We start from the raw sequence: 27,987 nt of genomic DNA on the forward strand, positions 1-27,987 counted from the left end.
CTAGGTTGTTTTCCCACTTTTCACTATTATAAATTACTCTTCAACAATATGTTTTGTGAGGATACATTTTTGTATTTTACATTTTCTTAAGATAGAATTCTCCAAAGTAGAATTATTGGGCCAAGAGACTGACATTTTCAAGGTCCTTGATATATATCATCCAATTATCCTCTCACTAGAAATGTGTGGGATAGTCATTTTTCTTTATTCTAATTTACTGGAGAATTTTAAGTTTTAAAAAACATTTCAGCAAGTTACCCGATTTTACCAAGATGCTGATACATGAGCTAGCTAAACCATCAGTGTGCTTTTTGCCTTTGTTTGGAATTGATAGCAATTTAGCTAGGTAGAATGAATTTTCTCAGCAGCTCTGATCGGTAGTTTGAGATGTTTATAGTTTAATAAAATGGTAGTACAAATAAATGATTAAGAACACTACTCAATTATCATATGACCCAGCAATTCCACTCCTGGTCATATATATGGAAAAGACTAGAAGGGTGGGATAGGGAGGGTGGGAGGGAGATGCAAGAGGGAGGGGATATATGTATACGTAAAGCTGATTCACTTTGTTATACAGCAGCAACTAACACAACAATGTAAAGCAATTATACTCCAATAAAGATGTTAAAAAAAAAAACGTAAGCAGAAAAAAAACCCTCTAATTTGAAAAGATATAGAAGTTTTCAAATATTTTCACATCAGGTAAAGGATGGAAAGTATTTCCTTTGGTTGTCCCTTTCAGATAAAATTTCCTAAGCTACTCTCTGGGTTTAGGTGGGGCAGCATCCTAGGGTTTCTGAGAAAAAGTATTGATTTGATTCAAGAGCCGATACATAAAAGCAGATTGTTTTGTGTGCTCATTTACTAAGTGTTCATCCACTTGCCATGGCTTCAAGGAGCTGTAGCACTTACAGATGAGGGCATCCATGTGGCAATAGGAAAGAACTTGGTCTAAGTGTTTAAGTCTTAATTCATTGTCTGAGAAAAGTACTTTGTTTCGATCAAAAAACCCAATAAATCAGGCCATCTCCAAGAGCAAGGCAGTTTTCATAATTCCTGATACTAGGCTCTTCCTCCATCTTTTTGGGAGGCATCAGGGAAAACTCAGGAGAGCCTTCTAGATTCCTTAGCTATGGGCGTGGAAGTCCAGAAAGTAGTGCAGGAGTCTCATTCCTCCAACATTTCTTGGGTGTCTGCTCTGTTTAAGGAATTGAACATACCTAGCTACACATTAGAATCACCTGGTGAACTTCTTAAAATAGAGTGTCCCAGGGCCCCTCTCTGACCTGCTAAATCAGAATCTCTGGACAGTGGTGTCCTAGAATTAGTATTCTTTTGGTAGATAGATTTGGGAACCATCAGAGATGGCAGAGAAGGAAAAGGATGGAGAGGGAATCTTGAGCTATGCAAAACAGCATTTGCAAAGGAAAAGAAGTTGCAGAAGGAAAGGGAGATAGTCTGTTAGGTGATAACAGAGGATTTCTGTAGGTGAGAAGTAGAAATAAGCTGCAAGGGCGGGTTGGGGATGGATGATGATGATTGTATTCCACTGAATTCATTCAGTCATCCTTACTGAAATTCCTCTCCCAACTCTGTTCTTTCCTCTGGTTACAGCAGCGGGCACATGTGGATCATTCATTCTACGTCAGACACTGTGTTAAGCTTTTTTATGTGTATTAATTCATTTAATTCTTCCAACAACCTAGAGTCATAGGCTCCACTATGACCCCCATTTTATAGATGAGGAGGTAAAGCACAGAGAGGAGAACTAACTTGTCCAAGGGCTCTCAGCCTTGGTGGAGCCAAAATAAAACCCAGATAGTCTGGCTCCAGAATTAATGCTTTTAACCTGTCTCCTCTACCCCCTGCTGTCCAGGGAGATGTATGCACCATCTCATTACAACAGAGTATTGTGCAGTATGCATGCTATGTAAGATGCAGGGGTAGCACAGAGAAGGGAGTGATTAATTCCATCAGAAACTTGGGTGTGTGTGTGTTAGGAAGACTTCATAGGGGAAGGAATAGCTGAGTAGGGTGCTGACAAATGAATAGGAGTTTGCCATGTGGACAACGTAGGTAAGAACACACCTGCCAAAGGGAATTGCACATGCAGAATCATGGAAGTAAACACAGCGTTTGTTTGGGGGGCTCAGAAGCAAGCTTTTGAAGCAGGGTTGTGGCATAATCAGAGAAATGCTTTGACAAAAGCCCCTGCATGGGGAGAGCTGGAGGCAGGGAGCTGGGTGTGGGATTCAGGCCCATTTGCGGGTGGAGGTGATGAGGCCGGCAGGAAGGTAGGCACAGCCGGGGGACATGGAAAGGAAGGGATGAAGCTGAGTGATGGCCAAAAGACCTGGGGCAGGGTAGGTACTCTGTAAGCATTTTTTTTTTTTTTTAACGTGAAACAGATGAATCAGGGACAGAGCATCTGTAAGGGAGAAGTTGCCAGGTTTCGAACAAGAGCCCGTGGGAGACTCGTAGTGTGATTAACAGAAATAAGGCAGGTGGAAGAAATGGTTTCAGGAGCAATACATTCTGTTCGGCATAGGAGAGTTGGAGATGGCTGAGGGACAACCTGTTTGATGTTGGCGTCATGCTCAGAGAGGTGGTGTCTGAAACTAGGTCTGTGAGCGAGCTCACCGAGGGAGGATGGCTCCTTGGGTGTTGAGATTTTCTGCTCTGCCCCTCTCCTTTAAAGTGTAACACAGAGTGTTGATTTTGATGTTCTCAGCTGCTGAGTGCCAAGGGATGGCTGGAGTGTGTGCAGCGTGCAAATCCCTAAATAAAGACAGAGCAACCTCACATCCACATCTGACAGGGGTGCCAAGTGGTGCCTAAAGGTTGTTTATTTAGTGTGCACCCAAATGGCAAAAGTGTCCATCCATCGCACTAGAGAAATCAGGCTCGGATTTGAAGGGCCAGGTGTCTGTGGGCGCAGAAGGATACAACTGCATAACTGTTTCTGTAAATCCCCGGTACCTTTGTTTCTGACATCGTGGAGAAGTGTGTGTTGGTGCCGAGTTTCAATTTCATCGTCGGACACTGTGAAATGGTCTCGTTTGCATGTCCCCAGTGTGATGTGAAGGGCTTCAGGTATCCATTTACATTTCTACTCATACTAAAAGCTGTTGGAATGGCATCCCAAATGCCCCAGCCACAGGCATCGGAGCCTGACTCACCTTCTGCTTGAATTTTCCAGATATCAAAAATAAGCCTTTTGGCTGTAGATCAAGAGGTTAGAGAAATGCAAATCAAAACTACAATGAGATATCATCTCACACCGGTCAGAATGGCCATCATCAAAAAATCTACAAATAATAAATGCTAGCGAGGGTGTGGAGAAAAGGGAACACTCTTGCACTGTTGGTGGGAATGTAAATTGATACAGCCACTATGGAGAACAGTATGGAGGTTCCTTAAAAAACTAAAAATAGAACTACCCTACGACCCAGCAATCCCACTACTGGGCATATACCCTGAGAAAACCATAATTCAGAAAGAGTCATGTACCAAAATGTTCATTGCAGCTCTGTTTACAATAGCCAGGACATGGAAACAACCTAAGTGTCCATCATCGGATGAATGGATAAAGAAGATGTGGCACATATATACAATGGAATATTACTCAGCCATAAAAAGAAATGAAATGGAGGTATTTGTAGTGAGGTGGATGGAGTTAGAGTCTGTCATACAGAGTGAAGTAAGTCAGAAAGAGAAAAACAAATACAGTATACTAACACATATATATGGAATCTAAGGGGAAAAAAAAAGGTCATGAAGAACCTAGTGGCAAGACAGGAATAAAGACACAGACCTACTAGAGAATGGACTTGAGGATATGGGGAGGGGGAGGGGTAAGATGTGACAGGGTGAGAGAGTGGCATGGACATATATACACTACCAAACGTAAAACAGATAGCTAGTGGGAAGCAGCCGCATAGCACAGGGAGATCAGCTCGGTGCTTTGTGACCACATAGAGGGGTGGGATAGGGAGGGTAGGAGGGAGGGAGATGCAAGAGGGAAGAGATATGGGAACATAGGTATATGTATAACTGATTCACTTTGTTATAAAGCAGAAACTAACACACCATTGTAAAGCAATTATACTCCAATAAAGATGTTTAAAAAAAAAAAAAAGGTTAGATAATGAGGACTGGTGTTAGGCATATGGTGGGGCCGGGAAGGAAGGGCACCGTCAGAGAAGTGGGGTGAGGATGAGAAAGCAGAGGAAATTCTTGTGACCTCTGGTGGTGATGCCGAAAGCTGTCCTGAGATAACTTTGTAGATACTTGATACTGTAATCGTCCATGCATCCTGCATCAGTGCCAAGGCTGTGAATGGCTGAGGTACACAGCATCATGTTGATGTCATTTGCAGCCCCTAAGGCACCCTGCCATGTGAAGACATGAAGTTCAGTGGACATTTAATTTTTATACCAGATTGGTAGATTTGAGGGATGGATGTGTCCCCGTGTGTGGTGTGAATGTAAACCGTAAGACACTCCTGTCTCCAGATCGAAGTTCTGGGATGAGTGTCTATCAGAGGATGAGAGGAATCGGGCGAATGTCTTCAGACAGGGTAGCAAGTGTGATCCTAACATCATGGGGGTGGCAAGGTGCAAAAATAAGGAAGGAAAGTCTATTTCTTTGCTTCCCACCCTGGGCCAAGGAGCAGATGGCAGATTTGACAGCCGTGTATTTAGCAGAACTGTCACTCTGGAGCAAGCCATCTTGCCAAGTTGGCAGCAGCTGTGTTTGGGAGTGTGGGAGTTTATTAGGCAGGAATTTCAGGCCCTTGGAGGTATGGTCTCCCCATGCAAGCAAATTGGGGAACCCACGTGATCATTAGGACCAATGAGTCAGAGTCAACTGATTTATCTGGAAAACTGAGGCATAAAAGATGATCGGGGATAATTTTTTAAAGTGAAGTGAGGAAGGGGGTTATCTAGAAAATTGTATTGGTTCTCTACCTTGTTGTTGATGGTTTTGCTCTGAAAACCTTGGTATCTGCTTTTAATGTTTGGAATAGCATTGAATAGCAGAAAGAACTCTCATCTGGGAAGCAGCAAATTTCTCTGGTTCTTGCTACCAAGGAGGCTCATTAATTCTAAAATTGTTACTAACAATAAGCCCAGAGAGGCACTGAGCTTGGGGCTAGAGATAAAGTTATGAATAGACATAGTTCCTACCCTGTTGGGGCAACAGACGTAAAATGTGATATTTTCTCTGTTAGGGCGAGGTCCAGAGTACCACAGAAGCACAAAGTGAGGGCGATTCTCCAGTGTTAGAGGTCAAGAACAACTTCTTGGGGGGAAGTCAGGCCTAAGTTGAAATTGATGGGTATATAGGATGGAAGGTTACCAGGAGCAGGTAGATGAGGCTGAGTGTTCTGGAGAAGCAGAACAGTATATGCAAATCCCAGAAGCAGAGCGTGGCTGGAGTCTTAAGTGGAGGTGTGAATGTTTGGGAGTTTGGGAGGGAGAGTGAACGCACAGGGATGGCCTTGTGTGCTGACTTCAGGAATTTGAACTATATTCTGAGGGCATGAGCAACTCATAATGATTTTAAAGCAGAGCGTCCTATTTGCACTTAAAATATATTTGACTGTTGTATGGGGAAGGACTGGGGAAGATTAGACCAGAACATAGGAGGCAAGTTAAGAAGTTTCCTGGTAGACTAAAGAGGAGGGCTAGCCTGAGTGAAGGTAGCACCTGGGGGCAGGTGGTGGGAATGGAGAAAAGTGGGTTGACTTGAGAAACTTTAAGGAGGGAGCTTTGCAGGGATTTGGGTACTGATTGGACATGGGGTTGAGTAAGAGGAAGAGGTTAGAAGGGCCCTAGGCGGTGGGGTATGGGTGGTGGGTGTGGAGGGTAGGGGTGGATACTGGTGCCATTCACTGAATGCAGATACTAGAGAGGCACAGATTTGAGTTAGGTATATGTTGTTTGTTGCAAGGCAGGTTCTGAGAAGAAACAGACTCTGAAATGGAGATTTGCTTGTACTTTATTAGGAAGTTCAGGATCAGTTCTGGGGTGGGAATGAGATAGTGAAGGAAGCTGAGTTGGGCAGAAGGAGAGGTTGAACTGCAGTGCAGTTACGACAAATACCGCAGTCATTTCTCCAAGGAGTTGTGGAGCTGGAATGACCCTTGGAGTTATCCTGAGTTGGGGCAAGGGGCCAGGACTCTGCAACGTCTTCATCAACCACTCATTGGATGTGGGCTGTGCTGGGAAGGGGCCTTGACTTTGGACAAGGGCAAGTCCTGGATCACTATTCAGCTGACAGCTGTTGGTCATCACCTGTCTGGCAGTTTCAGGAATGTGACCTTTGGCCGTGGAGAGGGGGATCTGGATTGCACACCATAGTAGCCACTGTGGGATCATGATGTTAAGTAAACCAGCGTCTCTGGGCTTTCCTCTTCCTGTGGTCAACAAGAGGGAGTTGGACGAGTTGTTTGCTGAGGTCCCTACATACCTGAACATTCCATGAGTCCGAAGATTGTAGAACTAAGAAACTATCAAATTGAATTCACCTGTTTCTAACAGATATAGAAATGGGGGTTCTGAGAGGTGAGGTGGTTTCTGTAAGACAGTGAGTTAGTGGTGGAGATCTCTTAGAGCGCATGTCTTCACTTCTGCTTCTCCTGAGGACTAGGGCTGAAAGGATCCTCATTTGTGCAGGAGAGGGAGTGATCAGGCCTTTGCTTTCCTGGTCCTGTGGATGTGGCTGGAGAATTTGGCAGAGATACATTAGGGTCATATCAAATTAACATATTCTGCACTTGCTTAAAAGTGGGTCAGCATTTATGCTTCTCTGTTAACCTTTTTCCAAGGCCTGTCTCTCCTCCCTGCCCTCCCTATCAGCCTGTTAAGCTTACCTTTCCAAAGGCAGTCTGTCTAGTGCATTTTGATACAGCATTTTACTCACTTGTATTTCTTAGTTGTCTCTGAGCTTCTTGGGAACAGATAAGTTAAAGACATGTGCTTCCTATGATGACAAGGGGGAAAAATGGTGTCTTTCTGCATGTGACTGAGGTCCTGATGAGTGGAGTATATATGCAAGTCCGCTCTCACCCAGTCATTTGTTTTATGGCTGGAGTAGCTAAATCAAAGCTATGCTATTATACTCCACGGTGATGACAACCACTTCTTCCTTGTTTTAACATTGACTACATCAATTCATTCTCTAGTTCCTTCAGCAACTGCAGCGTTGAAATAGTTGTATGTGCTTGGTGTGAAGGACTCCTGGCAAACATAATAGAGATGACAGTCTGAAAGGGGATTCAACAGTTATCCCCATACTATTTCCATGCCTTAACTCCAGACATGCAAAGAGCTTTGCATTGCTTAGAATCAGAGCATTTATATTCTGTGGAATCTACTGGAGTTGGATTGTGCCCCTGAGGTCATTTTGTTGCATAGCATGACTGTCTGAACTGTTTTTCTGTTTTATTGCAGCAAAATGTATCTATGGAGGAAAAGTCCTTGCAGAAGGCCAGCGGATTTTAACCAAGAGCTGTCGGGAATGCAGAGTAAGTTTCAATCTTATGATCCCCATTACTTGTAGGGAAGGAGATGTGGGCTTTAGGTAGGATTCTGGAATGGAGCATATTGTCCTGAGTGGATCACTGAGGGGAAGGACTCTCTGGTGGGCTTGAGTCCTGGCTGTGGAGTTCCCAGCCACTGTCATTGTGTGGTCAGCTTGTGGTCAGCCGTGGATCAGGTAGCCTTGGGAAAGACTGTTAGGGAAGGAAGTGAGAAGGGGGAAGGGAGCTAGCAGCTACCATGAGTCAGGGAGGTTGTCAGGTGGCCCTGGGAAAAGGTTTTGATTTGGTGTTGGGACAATTAGTCTGTGATGTTAGTTGTGGATAGTGCCACCTCTACTCCTAAGAGTCTGATACAATGTTAGACAATGCCTCTGTCTCCTGCCTGCCCCCTCCCATGTATTTCTCAAAATAAGATGTGTAGAACCATAGATCTCATTTAAGACTGTACGCCAATAAAAAAAAAATCATTCAACAAACATGCATTGAGCAACTGCTACTTACCAGCATAGTACTAGATTCTGGGTGTACAACAGTGAACAAAACAAAGTCCTTGTCTTTATAGAATTTGCAGTCTGGTGGGGAGACAGGCAGTAAGATATAAACAAATAAATATACAAGATGCAGCTGAGCCTTGAACAACACATGTTTGAACTGTGTGGGTCCACTTATGCACGGATTTTTTCCAGTAGTAAATACTGCGGTGCTACACTATCCACACTTGGTTGAATCCCTGGACGTAGAACCGTGGATACGGAGGAACCGCAGGTACAGAGGGTTGACTATAAATTATGTGCCGATTTTAGGCTGTGTGGAGGGTCTGCGCCCCTAACCCCTGCATTGTTCAAGGGTCGACTATGATGCCAAATTCTATGAAAAATACAGAGCAGGTTGAAGGGGTAGAGAGCTTTGAGGTGGGGATGGGTGGTCTGGGAAAACCTCTCGGAGGAGGTCATATTTGAACAAAGTGCTGGATGAAGTATGGGAGCTAGCCAAGCACTTACTTGGGTGAGGTGCTGTCCTAGAACGCAAGAGTGAGAGACAGAGGGAAAGAAGGAAGAGAGGGAGAGCAAATTCAAGGAGGTGCCTTCCAGAGCCGCCACTGCCCCACAGCGAAGCAGGCCTGGTTTTGAGGGGCACCTCCAGGGAGGTTGGCTGGAACTACGGTGTCTCAGAATAGACCATCTCTCCAAGTGCTGTTTCCTATGGCATTTCATTTGCTTTTCGTCACATCCCTGGAGAAAAGAAAGGAGTGTATTTGAAAGGTTGAGGAGAGTGAGGCATTTAGAGACACATTGAAGCTCTCAGGGAACTTGAATCTGGTTCTTTTTGGGGAGCTTCAGGGGAGGGAAGGCTCTTTCCTGTCTCCTGTCTCTCATTGGCCAGAATCTACCGCAGGAGTTAACTCCTTTGGACCTCCCCATTGTGTTTCCCATTCGCTCTTTCTTGGCTGCCCCTGGGAATGGCAGAGATTCCATTGGTCTGGACAGTCTGGCGGGTATGCAGGTGTGGTGGTCCTTCTGCGTCAGTGGGGACTGTGGGGTGGACTCCTTAGTCTGTGGCAGAGGTAGAGATGGTGTGACAGTGAGGGCTCCGTGATCTCTCAGTCAACCATGGGAGCTTCCAAACCTGGGAGTGGGGAAGCGGGTGGGGTGGGGTGTCCCCCAACGTGCGGCTGGCACATTACCACATAGGGATGGTGGGTGGATTAAATGAGATAAAGCATGTGAAGGACTTGGTTGGTACAAAGTAAGCCCTCAACACGTGTGAGTTATTTTTCATATTCCACATGACCACACATGTCCTCCCTGAATATAAGGCAGATGTCACGTTCTCTGTAGATTGTTTCACTTCTGGGGGAGGGAAGATGATTTGGACTCTAAAACCCTTACGTTTTTCTTCCACCTCAAGGGAAGTTGGGATGACTAAAGGCAGTCTTACCCACCCTGCTGATGATCTCAGTATCCACCCTGCATCTGTCACTAACAACTAGCAACCCCTTTACATATTGGGCAGAAGTAGTGGGTAACCCTGGCAAGGGTCATGATTGTGACTCGATCCCTGTTATCAGCAGACAGGATCAGGGCAGACACCATCTGAGACCTCTAGAAGATATGGGTGTGGATTTAAATGCCAGCCTATTGGAAATGTACTTAACATGATTATTGGCACATTGTAGGTACTCTCCCTGCTCTGGTTCATATTTTACTGTTTTTGTTTTGTTATGGTTTTATAACTTAGGAAGAAGTTGGGGCAGACAGGTTATTCTCTTTGCATATGTGGTTTGTGTGCATGTGAATAATTTCAGCATCTTTTAAAAAGTCATTAATTTCTTCATTTATTGTCTTTCTACAGTTATTTACTAAATACTTTATGCACAGAGGGAAGCATCACTGACAATAATATTTAACATTTCTTGAATATTTAGTATTTTCTAGACACTATTTAAAACATTTGAAACTTTATCTAATATAAATCTCATAATAACCCTGTTATTAGGTAGGGGTAGGTAGCCTTATTATCATCCCCATCTTACAGATGAGGAAATTGAGGCACACATGATCAGAGTCATATAGCTAGTAAAGGAACCAGTTGGGATCTGAACCTGTGTGGTCTGAATCTACAGGCTCCTCTCTTAGCCTCTCTACTGCCAGTCCTGATGGTGTTAGACTTGCTTGGAAATAGTTCGCATTTTTGAATTGTAGAAGGGTGGATTCAGAAGGATTGAATGATCACTTTTCAGTCTATCTGAGAATACCAGATTGGTCAGGCTATGGCTCATTGATTCCCTTGATAAAGGGTAGCATTTATAAAAGGCCAGAGAAGAGCTCTGGGACACATTTCATGGATGTGGTCAGCAAGGAGAGAGAGGGTGACGGGTGTAGGATGAGAAGGCCTCGGGTCTCTCTCGGGCAGCCTTTTGCAAGATTTAAGCCTTTAATGCCCTAAGGTACCTGTTGTATGTGATGAATTAACTTCTCTCCTAGACATCTAAAATGGTCCTGCATAAGTGCTATTCTTGGGAGAATTGAGCAAATAATTACTCAAATAATTTCTGTGTTCTATGGTTCAAATGCAGATCCCCAGTTGACAAAAGGCTGCCTGGTGATCCATGTGTTTCATTTTCCTGGGATCATTTCAAAGCTTCAGCAACACCAGTTAGATAAGAAACAAACTTTTGTTTTCAGTATTTTCACCAAGTGATTCCAGAAGTTAACATACTGTTTTGTTTTGTTTTGTTTCTTTTATCAAGATGAATAAACTCTCCTAGCAGTCTTGGTCAGTTTTGTCCAGTTATTGCTACCCTGTGACATTATTTTAGGCTAGCAATATATTTTTTTTTTTTTTACTTAAAGATGTGAGTTTTATATGATATTAGAAATTCAGGTTGAAGCATAGTGATTAGTAAAGAACTTGAAAGGGTTTATATTTGATCAGTGACATGGTGACAGTTACTCTAAATGAGAAAAAAATGGATGAATTATATTTTCCCACCAATGCAGAGTTCCAAAGGTCATAAAATAACATACCACAATCAGGAAGGTTTAAAAATGTTAATCATCAGGTACTTATTAGAGAGAGTTTGAAAATAAAGTGAAAAAGGGTTTGTGCCAAATTATGTGGCTGGACTAAATGGATTTGGTGGCACTTATGTTACTGTAATCACAGTTCATATTATTTTCAAATTCATGCAAAGGGGTTTGTCTCTCTTTGAACATTTGGAATTACGGTCTTACTCATTAAATATGTTAAAGGTTGATTGGAATTGTTGACTGCTTTAATCAGTAGTCAAAGCAACCTTTTATATATAAAAAAAAGAGAACCTTTCATGTGTAATTATTTTTTAAAAAGCCATCTGTAGCATTTTTGTTTTATTTTTTCTAATTCAAGAATTTATTTTTAATGATCATAACAAACCTATAGAAATCAGGAGAACGGTAATGATGTTTTAAAATACACAGAATTTGAAGCAGTTTGCTGAAGCTGTTGACACATGACACAAAGATAGGGGTTTTAAATGTTTTCAGATAGCCACCAAAGAGATATTACTGCATGCAGACTTTTAACTTGTATTTACAAACATTTCATGTCCAAAGCATTGCAAAATGAGAGTCTCGATGTTTCCCATGTACCAAAAACACATTCACCTTAGATTTCAATGACAAATGTAGTGTTTTTAATATTGCTTTTTTAAAAAAAATTAATTAATTAATTTATTTTTGGCTGTGTTGGGTCTTCGTTTCTGTGCGAGGGCTTTCTCTAGTTGCGGCGAGCGGGGGCCACTCTTCATCGCGGTGCGCGGGCCTCTCACTGTCGCGGCCTCTCTTGTTGCGGAGCACAGGCTCCAGACGCGCAGGCTCAGCATTTGTGGCTCAGGGGCCCAGCTGCTCCGCGGCATGTGGGATCTTCCCAGACCAGGGCTCGAACCCGTGTCCCCTGCATTGGCAGGCGGACTCTCAACCACTGCGCCACTAGGGAAGCCCAATATTGCTTTTTTTAATAAAAGCAAATATATACTCAAGATATAAAATTTGGACTGTAGAGAAAGGAAGGAAATATAAGGAAGTAAAAGAAAATCACTCCAGAATCTCACCGCCTAGAGATAATCTCTTTTAACAGTTTAAGTTTTTGACGGCAAGAGTGAAATTTATCTTATCGTCTTAGTTGAGATTCTCCTAGAAGCAGACCCTGAGCTCAGGATTTTAGTACAAGTGATTTATTAAGCTAGTGCTCCTGGGAGGAAGCAGTAAGGGTGTGGGGATGCAGGCTTGGGCAGGGCAGGCAGCTCAGCAAGGGTACAATTTTAGGTGAAAAGTCAGAGGTACCCTGATTCACCTGGGGTTCTGAACGTATCCCAGCTATCGTCTCCCCTTGAAGTAAAGAACCTCCCATGCCTGTCAGTCACTGGCTCTGGGCCGTGGGGCTGGGGGTTGTGGAACTTGTAGGTAACTTCTGGCTCCCTGCAAAGTGGCTCCAGTGCCCAAAGGGACCCTCTGAGGGTTGAGAGATGAGCCATTAGCAGAAAGGCATTTGAAGTTGGGGGATGGGCACAGTGAACTGATAAAAGGGATCCAACAGAGTTCACCATTCGTGTTTATGCAAGGAGGCAGTAGATAATGAATAAATACATGAATATTGAAGGATAGAAGTCGAGGCAGCAATGGTAAGTAAGTAAGCATCGTGTTTTCCTTTGCATTCAGCCTATGCTGCTGATAGTGAGGTTATTAACATCCATTGGTTTGTAATAATCGGTTTGATTGCCTGTTGCAAAAGCTGAGGTACAACTGATAGGCATACTGCCCTTAGACTGGTGCTAGCTCTTGAGGCCAGGTGCCATCCAGCGTGGCCGGATTGAGGGGTGAGAGTGGAATGTAGCTGAAACGGGGACCGTGGGTGAATAGCAGGATCAGTTCTCAGCATCTTAGGGCCAGTTTTAAGATAGGAGAAAAGCAAGAGATCTAGATGCCTTGAGACAGATCAAGAAATGAAGAGCAAAAGGGAACAAAAGACACCACAAGGAATGCCTTGGCTGAAATTTATGAGAAAGGAGAGGAAACCATGGTGCCAGTAATCCAGATGATGAGTAGTTGGAAATTAAATTACATTTGACATTTAAAGTTATGTTTATGTTCATATTTACGAATGGATGTGCCTGATATAATGGGAGTTCTGCCAAACCAGGGAACCCTGGAATGACAGCATATCTTGGAGATGGAAAACTCAGAATCTCCCCCATCCTTCCGGGTGGCCCAGCTCCATCCTACTCTCCCATCTGTGTTGAGAATTACCTTTTGGACTTAAATGAGCTTGCTTCTTGGTTGACTTAACCATGCTGTTAAGAATGGGAGAAAAAAACTTAACATTTTAGATAAAATAAGGGACTCTCAAACCCTTTTTTATAGTAACTATTGAGCTGATTTTAAAAATTCAGAGTGAAACTAAATATAGATGCTAGTGATGTCAACAAAGAGGACCTTTGGTGAAGTGAGGTCCTAAAGGTTCACCTGCTGAATATTTAAAATTTTATTGTAAGTGATTTTATTTATTTCTAGGGAAAAATCTAGTGCTCATCTAACTGACCCACTTTCAGTTCATCGTACCTGTATACCTTGGTCCTTGCTGGTCCCTCTGCCAGGAAAGTCTCTTCTTCCTTATCTTATTCCCTTATTTAGTTCCTTCAAATGTGGCATTTTCTTCATAATTTCTCCCCACTTGGGCAGAATTAATTATTCTCCTATGATGCGTTACCATAGCATAATTAGAGCACATTTTTTAAGGATTTACTGTATTGTATTATGGTTTCTAGTTGAAGAGTTTTTTTTTTCTCCCTCCATCCAAACTGTGAGTTCATCAAGGGCAAGGAAGATGTCTTATTTATCTTTGGGTTCACAGTGCTTGTGATTCAGGGCAGTGCCACAACTGTCTCATAAAAGCTCATGAGAGCTCATTGTACATAACTTCCCAACTCTGTGGTCAGTGATGTCATGTTGGTAGTTCACAATGTCCGTTTATTGACACCACAGAAATCAGCAAATGCTAACTTTAGGGTTCTCCCATCCAATAGTCAATTGTTAAAAATTTACCAGCTCTACACTGTCGGTGACATTCTGCTATATAGAAGATACTCAAAACCCATTTGTTAAAACAAAAAACAAAAAAGAAAAAAAAAAAACCCAATTGTTGAAACTGAGGCTCTTCTGATATAGAGAGGGAGAGTGGCCTTCTCTCTTCCAGGAGTCTCATCGTCATTATCGTGGGATTCCTGGGAGTGCTGTTAATTATTGTAGGTTGTTATCACCACAGACTCTTAACAAAGAGCATTTATGTTTGGATCAGCAGCTAAAAATATGAACATTTTTTTGTTTCCTGATTATTTGGCTTGCAGGGTGGAGTTTTAGTAAAAATTACTGAAGCGTGCCCTCCTTTGAACTGCTCAGAGAAGGATCACATTCTCCCAGAGAATCAGTGCTGCAGTGTCTGCAGAGGTAAGAGGGCTTGGCGATGGGGCTTTGGGTGGGGATGGAGAGCAGGGATTGAAGGTTTAATGACTAGTGTGATGACAATAACAATTGTCCAAAACTCTGCTACTTAGATATGTGTATATGCTATTTACCGTCCTCAGTTATAGTCTTATCAATTGTAAAACGGGGATAATAATCCTATCTACTTCATAAGACCTCTGTAAGGATTAAATGGGATAATGCATAAGCACCTAGCATCATGCCTACCACGTGATAAATATTCACTGAACGATGGTTCCTATAATAATGATAGTTCCTGCATCATTATTGCATTTTTTTCTCATGAGTGGGATTGGGAAACATTCTTATCAGCTCTTTCCATGGGCCAATTCCCCTATCTGCCAGAGGATGACAAACACTGAATCCTTACTCATAGATTTATATACAGCTTTTTTACTTCCTGCAAGGAAAAAAAGCTTCAAGTAAGTAACACTTAACTGCTAATTAATGCACGAGCAGAAATTATTTTGCTTCCTATTCCTGAAATTCCCCTCTTTTCCAAATTTATTCTTATTTCTTCAAATCCTCTGGATCAAATATCACTTCCTCTCTGAAACTTCTCACCCAGGCAGAATTAAATAGATTAGGAGAATCTAAAATCGATTTAAAATCTTACAAAAAAAATCCAGTTAAACTCATTGCTATTATTTTAAACCTCTACCCACCATACAGTCTTCTCCACATTCTCACATATCCAGTGAGTTAGATTCTTTTTGGTTTACCTTGGAAGCTTCTAGAGTTAAGAAGCCAGGAGCATAGCAGTTTAGCTCAGGTTATATCCTATCTTACTTTTTTCTGTCTTTTCTCTAACACAAGCGTTGGCAGATATTTTCTGTAAAGGGCCGCAAAGTAGATACTCTAGGCTTTCAGGGGCCAGAAGGTTTCCATTGCAACTACTCACCGCTGCTGTTGTATTGCCAAAGTGGCAGAGGTGATAGGTAAATAAATTAGTGGCTGTGTTTAATTAAAATTTCATTTTGAGAAACGGGTGGCAGCTTGTAATTCGCTGACCCCTCCTCTAGTACCTTCTGATATATAAAAGTATATATTTGATCATGGCATGTTTTCAGCTTGGGCTGAGATTTCTCTTTGTGGTTAGTCATAAGAGAGCTGTGTTTTGGTAAAAATTCCCAGGAAAACTTAGTACCTGGATAGCCATGAATGGCTGTTAGAATTCATGGTATGCCGTCAGAGTATCTCCCCTTATTTATCTGCTTTCATGGCTACAAGTGTATTTGCAGCTCAGATGCTTTAGAAAGACTAAAGATTGACTGGAATTTCAGAGGGATGCATTTATTGGTAACTGATAGAGTTGTTAGGTAGGTCTTATAATTTAATGCAAAATCCATCACTTAATATTTGTTAAGGTGCCAAGTGGGACTCAGTGTATGTAAATCCTTTCTGATTTATGGTTTCATTCGAGCAGGATCATTGATTATCCCACAGAAATTCAAGAAGATTTTCATTGCTCTGACCCAGTTTACAACAGACTGGGTACCACAGCTTCTGCTAGCACTTCTTGGGGATGCAGAAAATTTTTTTTTTACAAATAAAGATGCTGAGAGATGTGACATCTCATTGAAAAGTTGACTCATTTAAGGCTCCTGTTGCTAGCGAGCTGGTGGCTTTTAGCAAAGCTAAGTCAGCTTTGAGGGAAAAGTGGGAGGCAGGAATAGGGCTTCATAGATGCGATCATAGCCAGGGCCAATCTGTACAGTTGAGGATTTTCTTCTTCCTCCCACCTGCTTCCTTCTCAGCTGGGAAACTACCAGCTCTTTTATTTAGCAGCTGATGGTTTTTCTTGGAGGCACATGTGAGTGAGGGAGTTATTTATGTCCCTTGACAAGTCTATGTTTTGACAGGAACCAATGTATGTCTTTAGAAGAGATAGGGAAAAGGTGGGGAGGCTCTTTTCCTGGGAAGCGGGTTGAATGAAACCATTTGGGTATATGGATTCTCTTAGGTTTCTCCTATTTATTCCTTTCTCAGAATTCAGACCCTAGAATGAAAAAAGCATTATTTTTGACTGAAGCCCTTGTCAGCACCATTTACTGCCATTACCTCCTTTCCTGTTGACCCATAGCAGAGAGGAGCCCAGAACATTCAGTCCACTTGTCCACATACTGGGACTTGCTCTGCACATTGGACAATCAGAAAATGAAAAGGAGATTTGTCTGGGCAGTGGGGTGTTCTCTTTTTCATGAAAATGTAAAATTTATGTGATGATGAACATAAAAATCCATCCAGATGAGCTCAAAGGTCCATTGTCTTGACCTATGCTCTCCATGAATTTTGCTCTGTGTCTCTTAATTCCAGTTTATTTCCCAAAGCATCCTTAAAAGTGGCCTAAGAGTTTCTCACAATATTTTGGAAGATATTTTTCCCCTTTAACTTCTATTTGTCTTTTACCTTTTCCTTTGTGCTCGTGTTTTCTGAGTGGAGTCTTGGAAGATGAGGGGGGTTGGACAATTTTGATTCTAATTAGACTGGGAAAGCCCACTGGGCCTCTTCTAAGGCACGTTATTCAGTTCTCCTTCCCCCTCCTCCTTGCCCCTCTCAAAACCAGAAAGTAATGAAAAGATGAGAAACGCTCAATTTCTATGTAAACTAATTTTTATCCTGCATATGGAGAGGCTGTACCATTTGCTTTGTGGATTGAGACTGTCTCCTGATTGGCAGGCAGCGAGCGAGCAGAGAGGTAAGACTGATGACCTGAAATGCTTATTTCAGGGATGAGCACAGCAGTGTGATTTCAGCTGTGTGGTTTCTGCCACCCTGATATTATTGATTACAGACATGGAAGTGGCTGTAGCCTCTTTCAGTACCTGCACTGAAGGCCCTTCAATTAGCATATTTATCATCTCTCTCTGTCTTACTGGGAGTGTCAGGTCTTTAGTCTGAGGGAAATCACCCCTCAGTATCATCGCTCAGAAATCTGAGTCAAAACTTTTCTCATGCCTGCTTGGGGATTTGAAGTTTTCCAAGGTTTATTTTCATTAGGTTTAGACTGGAATTTGAGAAAGCACAGACGGTGCTTTTTGCTTTCTGACCCCTGTTGGTTGATTAAATAGTATCCATAAAGCTCTCCAACTTGGAAAAAATAACACTTGTTTTAATGATTACATTTTATGAATCGATACTTTGAATGTAGGAGAAAAGGGAGGGATGAAGATATGTTCCTACCATATAGAATAATCCTGTCATTTTCATGTCAATGACTGAATGAAATTATTTTCAGTACCAGCTGAAGGCTCTGTTTCATCTGTGAAATAGTGTTAAGACCCATTTTGCAGAGTTATAACTTGTTTCCTCAAGACCTAATCTGTTGGCTTGATTATGAAGCTAATTTTTTTTTTTTTTTTTTTTTTTTTTTTTACTGAGTCATGCCCATTTTCTGATACAGTGGTATGATGATACAGGTCCCCCCCCCCCCCCCGCCCCCCTTGCTTCCATTCAAGGAGAGAGGTGCAGATTATAGCTTTATACTGGGTTTTTCTCTTTGTGGGAATCAGACCTAAGACCTTCGAGTTAAGAATAACAGGCTCTGGCTGATTTATACTGTTCATTGTATCAGCAGAACTGATATCCAGACTCGGTGCTTGGACACCTTGCCTCTTCAAATCTTGGGTAATGACAAATGTTGTAACTAACTTCTCTACCCTTCAGAGAAAAATGAAGGTAATCAGCTGAGCAGGTAGTTATATCCACAGGGCTATTGGTGCAGCCAGGATGCTGTTAGGGACAAAACTGCAGGACAGTTAGGGAAGACACATGCAAAAAGAATCAAGATGTTGGACGTTGGCAGGGAGAAGCCACTTTGCAATTGCTGGGGTCCAAGGTCTCAGCCACCAGCGGCACTACCCAGAACAGCCCTAATCACTGGTGCAGTTTGTTTCTGATGCCTCAGGACAGTTTGTGCTGGCAGCATGAAATTTGTTTACCCTCATCATTACCTTGAGGTAATGGCTATAGCAGGAGCCCGTCCACTTAAGCGTAAGGCCACGAGGGTGGAGAAAGGGGAGTGGGCACTGGAGTGACATCTATGCTTCTGCCTTGGAAGAAGTAATAAAAGTGTGGATGTAGCCCCAGCAGAAAAAGATGGCTCATAAATTGCCGGTGCTCTCAGTTGAAGGGGGAAAAAAAGCCAACTTGACTGTGTATTCTCAGGATCGCTCCAGGAAGACACACCAATCATTTGGCTCATCCCAGAATTCTTGCTACACTCCTTAGGGTTTTATTCCCTTCATAATTGGCTCTAATTTTATCTTCAGTGTTGCCAGTGACTTTGGAGGGTTTGGCTGCATGTTTAAGATTTTCAGTGTTGAGGAAAAAGTTCTTTCCGACATCTGTTCCCAATGTGTTTATCTGTAATTTTAATTCATGCCCACTTGCCTTGTCGTCTGGCCTGGGCTGAAATTAGTTGAGATTATTTGTACTACTTAAGATTTTATGCCCTTCAGTTAAATCCTCCCAAAGAGTCTTGGTGTGGCATGATTTTCTTTTTTTCTAGTCCTCATCATCATCTTAGATGAGTTTGTAATTGAAATGGTTTTAGAGGATTTCGGCGTATTTGAGATGAAAAGAGACCTGTAAAAGAGGCACTTAATCAGAAGGTAAGCTAGTGCCTATATAGAGGAACGCATAGTTTATAGATGGGTCAGGTCCTCTGCATATTGATAGATGGAATCTGATCAAAATACGTGCAGCCGTGGGCCACAGTGGGCACTGGAATGACAGGGCTATATGCTCAACTGTTGAGGTTGGGAACAGAGGGCATTTGGAGAAGAGTTCAGTCTCAGGGAGCCCTTGAATTCTGTGTTCCTGAAAGTGCCACAGTGGATCCAGGCCCCGGGAGCCTTGGGAAGGAGGCACATTGCCCCAGAGAGAAGACCTGAAACTAAGACCAGGCTGCCTTGGGCTGGAAGACCCCTAAGTGTTGACTATTTTAGAAAAACCAATTGCTTTCTAAGACAGAACCTGTGAGAATCCAGAGCTCTGTCTCTAGTAGGCCCATCCTGATGTTACAACCCTCTGTCCACAGGAGCTAAAGGAATGTCCTCACCCCTCCAGGGCCCAGGCTTCTGTGGTATGTATGTTGGTTGTGGAGTACATTAGGGCATCCTGTTTCCATAAGGATCTTTGGACTGTATCCCTCCTATAGGGCCAGTCCATGGGTGGAGCTGTCTCCATACCAACTAGGCACATGGAATATATTGTACTCAGTTTACCTTTGCTCCTTGTGGCTTTCAAGCTTGGGCAAGCAGCAGTGATATAAGGAGTATTGGCTTTCTAGGATTTGAGTTAGTGTAGAGAAATCTGAGGTGCACTTTCAGATTGTCATTTCAAAGGTAACCTGCTTGACCTCTGCGGGATGCATTAGGGGCAGGAGATTGAGGTCAAGCAGTGGTGCTCTATGTGGAATCAAACTTTATCTTAGAGAAACTAACTCCTGCCCAAGGGTAGTGACCTATTCATTCCTTGCTGTGGAAGAAGTCACAGTAGCAAACCGTAAAGATGCTTATCCATCGTTGGATGGAGAAACCAGAGATGAAGCAGAATGGGTGGATGGTTTGCTGTAATTATAAAAAGGTACACAGTGGGATCTGGAGAGTGGCAGTGTGAGGGCTTCATTACGATGGGCAGGGTTTATTGTATGCAGATTAGGCCAATGGCTTTAAAGAAAGCAAAGAGTTTTACAAGTGTTATTGATCTTTCACTGGCAATAGAGCTCTAGGTTCAGGACCACGAAGGGGAGTCCAAATTTTAGACCGCTCCCAATGAGAGGAGAAAATATGACCCCAACGCCTAACGTTTCTTCTTTAGTTTCCTTGATCATGTCGTGGACACATGCTGCTCCCTGTGTTTGGAACTCTTATGCTTTGTCCAGTCAACCTCACTCATCCCTCAAATCTCCTTTTGATACCTAGTGTTAGGACCCTTCTCTGTGATACATAGCGGAAGTACCTTGCTCCTCTCCATCACAATATTTCCTGTAACCCAACACTCAAGGGTAGCCATCCCTGCTAGAGTGTTAGATGAATGAGGGCATGTTTATGATGTTTGTGGCATTTTTGTTATATCCCTATTGTCTAGCACAGCGGCTGGGCACACAGCAGGGGCTTAATATTTGTCAAATGAATGAATGGTACCTCTGCCAGGAGCTAAAATTAAGGAGGTGGTTGGAATAAAACCTGGAATCCCATTTCAGCAGATTGTGTGTCTTCCTCTGAGCATCTGCTCATTTCCACCACTCGAGTGTAAATAAGCTCCAAGTGGGTCTTACTCATCTTGGTATCTCATCCGTGGATGGTGTTCTGTTGTGTGATGTTATTTTTCTTCTGACTTTGAGTCCCCAAGCAGCAAGTAATAATGGACTGTGTCCTGGAGAAAGACATAAGGTTTGTTCCTTTGGAAAGATTCAAGGCATGTCAGGGACTAGAAATTGCTAATGACTGATAGAGTACTGGTCTCTTCAGGCCAGGGTTGGCGTTCCTTGAATGTCCCTTAATGATTAAAATTATGGCTGGGAGGTCGTGTAGAGTGGTGGAGAGAGACTGGGTATTAGAATCATATTTGGGTTTATATCTCTCTTTCACCCATCGCCTGCTAGCTATGTGACCACAAGGAAGGTAATTAACATCTTGGAGCCTTGGTTTATTCATCTTTAAAACACTCTTTTAATTCTAGTTTTGGAAGACTGAGGATTTTGTCATTAGCTCTACAAATATTGGAGTGTTTATAATGTGTTGGATATTGCCTTAGGCACAAGGGAAACAAACTCACAGGGTCCTTTCCCTTGAAGAAGTGAGCTTCTAATGTGAAGACAGACATTCAACAAATAAACACAGAAATTAACAATTGTTGATACCTGTTATAAACAAGAAGAATAGGGTGGTATGGGAGAGAGTAATGGGATTTTCTTTAGACCTGAGGGACAAGAAAGCCTTCTCTGAATAGATTATATTTAAGCTGGGACTTGACGACTGAGTAGAAATTATTCTGGCAGGGATGTTTCATAATGTTCTGAGTTGGTGGGATAAGCTTGCAAAGACCCTGAATCAGGAAAGAGACTGGAGTACTAGAGGAATTAAAACAAAGGCTGATACAATTGGAGGGAAATGACGGAGGGAGAGGAGAGCCTTGTTTGTTGTTTCAAATCAAAGTTAAGGATTTTGTATTTTTTCTTAAGTAAAATGGGAAGCCCTTACAAGATTTTTAAGGGAGATTGTGACATGACCCAATCTATGTTTTATTTATTTATTTAGGCTGTGCTGGGTCTTAGTTGCGGCATGTGGGCTTCTTAGTTGCGGCATGCGGACTCTTTGTTGTGGCATGCGGGACCTAGTTCCCTGACCAGAGATTGAACCCAGGTCCCCTGCATTGGGAGCACGGAGTCTGACCCACTGGTCCACCAGGGAAGTCCCCCAGTCTATGTTTTAAAAGGATTTGTTTGTGAGGAAAATGGATTAGAGACAGGCAAAAAGGGGAACAGGAAGGCAATTAAGGTGCTATCCATTTGAGAGATGATAGTTTGGAGTAGGATGAGTTTTTCTTCTTGCCGTGGAGTGCGGGAGAAAGAGATAGATTCCAGAGATATTCATGAAATAAAATGAATAGAACTTGGCAAGGGCCAGTATTTGAGGAGAGAGGACAAAGATGACTCCAAAAAAAAAAAAGAAAGAAAGAAAAAGATGGTTTAAGTGGATACAGGTCCTGCAGATGGTTATGGAGAACTTGGAGAGCATGGATTTTGGAATTAAGATCAAGAGTTCAGTTTCAGATGGGTGAGCTGCGAGACAACTGTGAGGACATCCAAATGAAATGTCAAGTGGGCTATGGCTATAGTGACACAAAATACAATATGTAAAGTGGGACATGCAAGACAGTGTTATTTCCTATGCTTTTAGAGGGCGTTGTGAGCCTTTGTTATTGCTTCTAGAGAAGCGTGGATGTTCTCAGCCAGAGGCCAGAAGAGATTGAGCACAAGAATTGGCCTAGTCTCAATTTTTCTTAAGAACAGATTGGCAGAGCCTGCAGTTGGGTCCTAAATGGGCCTATTTTAAAAAGTTTTATAGGGCATAGCAGGAGTTGAGATCCACAAACATCATCAGAGAATAATCATTAGTAGAAGTCTATGCCCCAAAGTATTTAAGTCATAGAATAATAATTTTCTTAGTGGTCTTAACAAGAGCTTGAGTCAAATCATAACGCTCCCACTTCCTGGATGTGTTATCTTGGATAAGCTAGTCCCAACCACATTTTCCTAATCTGTGAAGTGAGGATAATAGTAATCTTTAGGGTTGCTGTGAGGGTTTCCCTTACTTACCTAGCTGAGGTGTGTCACATGCTTAGCTCTGTGCCTGGCAAGTTGGAAAAACTCAATAAATAGCAGCTTTTATAATGAAAGTGTTCTCTGTATTTGGACCAGTACTAGTTAAATGATGTCACTGTGTGCTTCTAATTACAGGACGATAATTCCACAGACTCTAGAGCTACTTATTAAAAATATTCAAGTAAAATAACATGAATATTGAGTAGGTGTGTGTGCGCGTGTGTGTGTATTCTACAATCTGGTCACAGCTTCTGATTCTGGGAAAAAAAGACAGTGATTTAAGAAAGAGGGTGACATTGAATATTCTCATGTATCAGTCTGTGTTGATAACCAGCTGCTGAAGAAAAACACTGTACCAAAAGCTAGCTAGAGGACTTGAGAAAGAGACTGTAGGTAGCAACTCAAGACAAATATCTGGAAGGGAAGGATCTGTATCTTAAACGCCATGCTATTCAGACTCATCAGATAAGAAAGACAAAACATTTAGAAGGATTTTGATATGTGGAAAGTTAATTGAGGATGTATGACTTGGCAGCCAACTATGCTGGGGTGGGTTTTGAAGAATGAAGATGACCAGCTGGGGTGATGAGAGTGTACTAAAACTGAATTGTGGTGATTGCTGTATGACAGTGTAAATTTACTAAAAATCATCAAACTTTGTCTTTACAATAGGTGAATTTTATGGTATGTAAATTATACTTCAGTAAAAATGTCTAAAGAAAGAAAAATGGCGACTAGCAAACCAGTCACATTAGCCTTCTAGTTGCTTAAGAGGGGACATTAAATGCCAATGTAGATTCATTCATATCTTTATTCACTCATTAATTTAACTACCCATATTTCTGCCTGTCCATTTTTCCATCCATCTATAAGCCATCCATCCATACATACAGCTATCCTTGTGTGGGAAACTCTTGGTTGAAAGAAAAGAGTCAGACATAGACCTGACTTAAAGAAGTTGGAGTGATTAGAGATAGGATTTTTAAAGAATATTTGGAATTGCCCAGCAGAATATATGTGTATGTATGTATGTATGTATTGGGTTGGCCAAAACGTTCGTTCAGGTTTTTCCTTAACATCTTACGAAACATCTTCTTATATATATATATGTATGTATGTATATATATGTATATATATATATATATACACATACATACATATATATATATGGCTCTGTGTACTTTCACAAGTGCACTAACTTCTCTGAGCTTCAATTGCTACATCTGTGAAATAGGGATAATCCAGTTTCATAGTGTTGTTAACAAAATTAAATGGGATAATGCATCTGAAACACTTCACGGAGTGCCTAGCATATATTACATGCTCAGTAACTGTTAATCATTATTATTACAACTGTGCCAGATTATTGGAGGTTCTTTAAACTTACCCTTTTTCCTCAAGGGTTGGAGTTCCATTCCTCCCACTAGGATCTGTGTCTTGCCCCTTTTCAAGTTTCTACCTGTGATGAATCAAAGGTCAAGTTTTGCATCATCTAGAAGGGATTTCTTCTTCTCTGACACACTATGATAATTTGTACTTCTCACATCTTACTTAACTACCCCTGTATTTAGCTTATATCCCCTTAGAGTTTCTAATTTCCTTGTGGTCAGGAAATGTCTCAAACATTTTGACATTGCCCCCAGGAGCTTGCATAGTGCTGCAGTCCACAGAGTAGGTGCCCCATACAAATTCAGTGGATGATTATTCACTCATGCATAAAGGCAAGCAGGCACTGAATAAATATTGCTTGATTGAAGGCCTGCATTAATTAAAAAAAAAAAAAAAACACGTGTTTTTGGCACAATGGTGAGACCCAACCAAAGTGGATTTGTCCATAAGCTTGGTTTGTCTCACAGGGGCCCTTCATTGTCCTTGAAATACAATTGACCCAACTCTCTGCATTGTGAATTGATATGGCACATGCTTGATAGAGAGATATGCATTGGAAAATCAACAATGTTTGAGGGGCTTTATTCCAGCCTGTCAAATGCATGTGGAAGGAGAAGGACAGTTGCAGTCTTGGGAAAGAAAAAAAAAAACATAGCCACGTAACAAAGGATGCGCATATGGCATTGAGTCAAGCGTTATAATGAAAGAAAATGTGATAACTTAATTATTGATCAATTCTGACTTGGGGAGGGAAGGCCAGGCACTTCCTCTGGCAAAGAAAGCTATGATGCCTAAAAATTGTCCCTTTGCTAGCAAAAACATCACGTACTTTTAATGGTTATTATAAGCTTTTCAAGTCCTTATAGAAGTGTTCTTGACTGACACAGATTTCACATTTCCAACAAATTCTTCCTCTGATTTTGATTGGGGCAATCTCCAGTTAACAGGTCAGATAGTGAGGCTGGATGTGATACCACACTCCCCTAAGCCTGTGGATCTACTCTCTAACGTCACAAGGAGCGTCTACATCTTTCATTTTTTTTTTTTTTTTTTTTTTTGTGCTAGGTTTGCTCTGTGAGAGGATACAGGAAAAGTACATGGGCCTTGGAGCTTACCAGACTTAATTTGGAATCTTAGCATCTCCACTTACTAGCTAGATATTAATGAGTTTGGGCTTTTCTTATCTTGAAGCTGAGGATAACAGTGTTATCAACTTATTTGAACTTCTATCGTCATTGTCAATATTATCATTATCATAATCATTATCATTCTCATCACAGTGGCTAACACTTAGTGACTACCTAGTATGTATCAAGAATTGCTCTAAGTGCTTTATATGGATTAGCGCATTTAACTCTTTCCACACATATTAATAAGGTATATTATCCCCATTTAAAACATCTAGTGTAATGCCAGACATATTATAGGTACATGAATGTTATTATTTAATAAGAGTTGTTATCTTTTAGACTAAGTATGGTCCAAAGAGTGTTGGTTTAAAATTCTGTTTCAAAGGAAAAACATTCTAGAATGTTATCACCAAAAGGAATTAAACTTGGAGTTGATATAGTTCAGTGTTTTCTATATTTTTTAAAGCCAGAAACTGTTGTTCATATGATCACTATATCAAAAATATAAAAGCAAAGCTATTCTATTTGAATCAGGGGTGGGGGACTTGAGCCGTATCTGACAGCTCATCTGTGCCCAGGATTCTGAGGAACAGTGTGAAAATCACTGATGTTGTCCTTTCCCGGTATACGTACCTAGACAGGCAAAGCGATTTATTTTGTTTATTGGTATAGACCCTGAATTATAAATTAGATCTCCTCTTCAAGAACAGTTGTTTTTTATGAGACTGCAATATGTGATGTAGCAGTATAATTATTATTTGCTAAAATGTACTGAGTTAAAGATGATAAAGCACCTTCATATACCTTGTTATATTTGAACTTCACAATTCCTGTGGTGGGCATAACCTATTACTTCTTGTTCACCTAAAAATGCTGCGTAACATATAAATTTTTTGGGGGGGGGCGGGGGGAAATTGGTGCAGCTGGTAATAGAGGTAGGAGAAAAAAATATCAGAGACCAGAAATGTTGGAAAAGGGTGATTCTGTTGGGATAAGTTAACACACTGGAGTTGGCATTTGCCCAGAGGGCAGAACGGTAGAATCTGGCTTCTAATGGACACTGTTTAAGAAGACAGGAGACAAAGCCTGGGGCTGGTGTGAGATGCATAAATCAAGAACCTTGAAGGGTAAATCCTCAGTCGGTGACTAGGAAAAATCCACTCTGCAAGTGGAGACTTGCCTATCAGTCTTGACTCTAGGTAGCGAGTATGGCAGAGAAAAGTTTGCATTCCTGAAAGCTTAGGGCCTAAATTTATTCTACCTGTGTGGGTCAATCCTTATGCCCCAAGGCAAAATATAATTTAAAGTGATTGTGGGTTGATAGTTCCCTCAGGCACCTGACAAAAGCAAACACAGATGCTCTCTGAAGAAATACAATTTTACAGCCCAAACCTCAAATAATTTCCACAGATTAAATCCTAAAAAATATGAGCTCACAAATAAAAGACTCACTCAAAACACAAGAAAATAAGTCCTCATGCATGATACTCAGCAAAACAACAAACTGTAAATTCAGATGCTGATTTTACTTTAGTAAAGTCGGAAGACTGAAGATACTGGAGTTATCTGTATAAAGTATGTCTAATATGTTTTTAAAAAAGGAAATTAAAAGATGAAAGAATAAGAGACCACAAATTTGATCAAGGAGACTGAAAAAGAAAGCAATTGAATTCTAGAAAATAAAAATGTAAGTAAAATAAAAATGATATGGATGACTGAAACAACATGACACAACTTGAGAGAATTAATAAACCAAAAGATACATCCAAAGTTAAACAGAATTCAGCATAGAAAAAAGCAAGGGGAATATTAAAGCAAGTCTAAGAAACATGGAGGGGAGCTTGACAAGGAAGGAATAATATTTATCTAATTAAAATTCCAGAAAGAGAGAATAGATAAAATGGTGAAAAGAGAATGTTTGAAGAGAAAATACCTGATAATTTTGCAAATTGATAAAAGATTTAATCTTTAGATTCAAGAATCCCAAGGAATCCTAGGAAGAATAAATAAAAATAAATTCACACCTAAATACCTTAAAGTTAATGAATACAAACAAACAAACAAACCCCCTTCCCCATCAACCAACCAACCAAATAAAATAGATCTTAAAAGCCACAGAGAAAGTGTTTGTCACATACTAAGAAATGACTATTAGGTTAACAACTGACTTCTCAACAGTGATAATAGAAGCCAGAAAACAATGGAATATCTTCAAAATGTTGAGGCAAAATAACTCTATACCCAAAAAAGCTATTTTTCAATTATGAGGGTGGTCAAAGGACATATCTAGATAAATTGAAATTGAGCACAGTTACTATCAAGATATCTTCATTAAAGGAACTTATAAAGGATACATTAAGAAAAATAACTATCCTAGAAGGAATGTCTGAGATTCAAGAAGACTCTTGGGCAAAGAAAGGTTAAACATGTGGTTAAAAAAGTATGCCTCGGGCTTCCCTGGTGGCGCAGTGGTTGAGAATCCTCCTGCCAGTGCAGGGGACACGGGTTCGAGCCCTGGTCCGGGAAGATCCCACATGCTGCTGAGCAACTGGGCCCGTGAGCCACAAC

At 41.4% G+C, this 27,987-nt stretch overlaps 1 protein-coding gene across 3 annotated transcripts in view; it reads left to right on the forward strand.

Annotated features, from left to right (window-relative positions):
- The window catches only part of NELL1 (neural EGFL like 1), an 863,771-nt gene that overhangs the window by 210,953 nt on the left and 624,831 nt on the right, over positions 1 to 27,987 (forward strand). For all 3 annotated transcript variants that reach the window (XM_061203146.1, XM_061203147.1, XM_061203148.1), the window contains exons 10-11: positions 7,461 to 7,534; positions 14,433 to 14,532. In XM_061203146.1, coding sequence (XP_061059129.1) covers positions 7,461 to 7,534; positions 14,433 to 14,532 — 174 coding nt within the window. The remainder of the gene's footprint in view (positions 1 to 7,460; positions 7,535 to 14,432; positions 14,533 to 27,987) is intronic.

Source organism: Eubalaena glacialis, chromosome 10 (genome assembly GCF_028564815.1).
Source record: "Eubalaena glacialis isolate mEubGla1 chromosome 10, mEubGla1.1.hap2.+ XY, whole genome shotgun sequence".
NCBI classification, from domain to species: Eukaryota; Metazoa; Chordata; class Mammalia; order Artiodactyla; family Balaenidae; genus Eubalaena; species Eubalaena glacialis.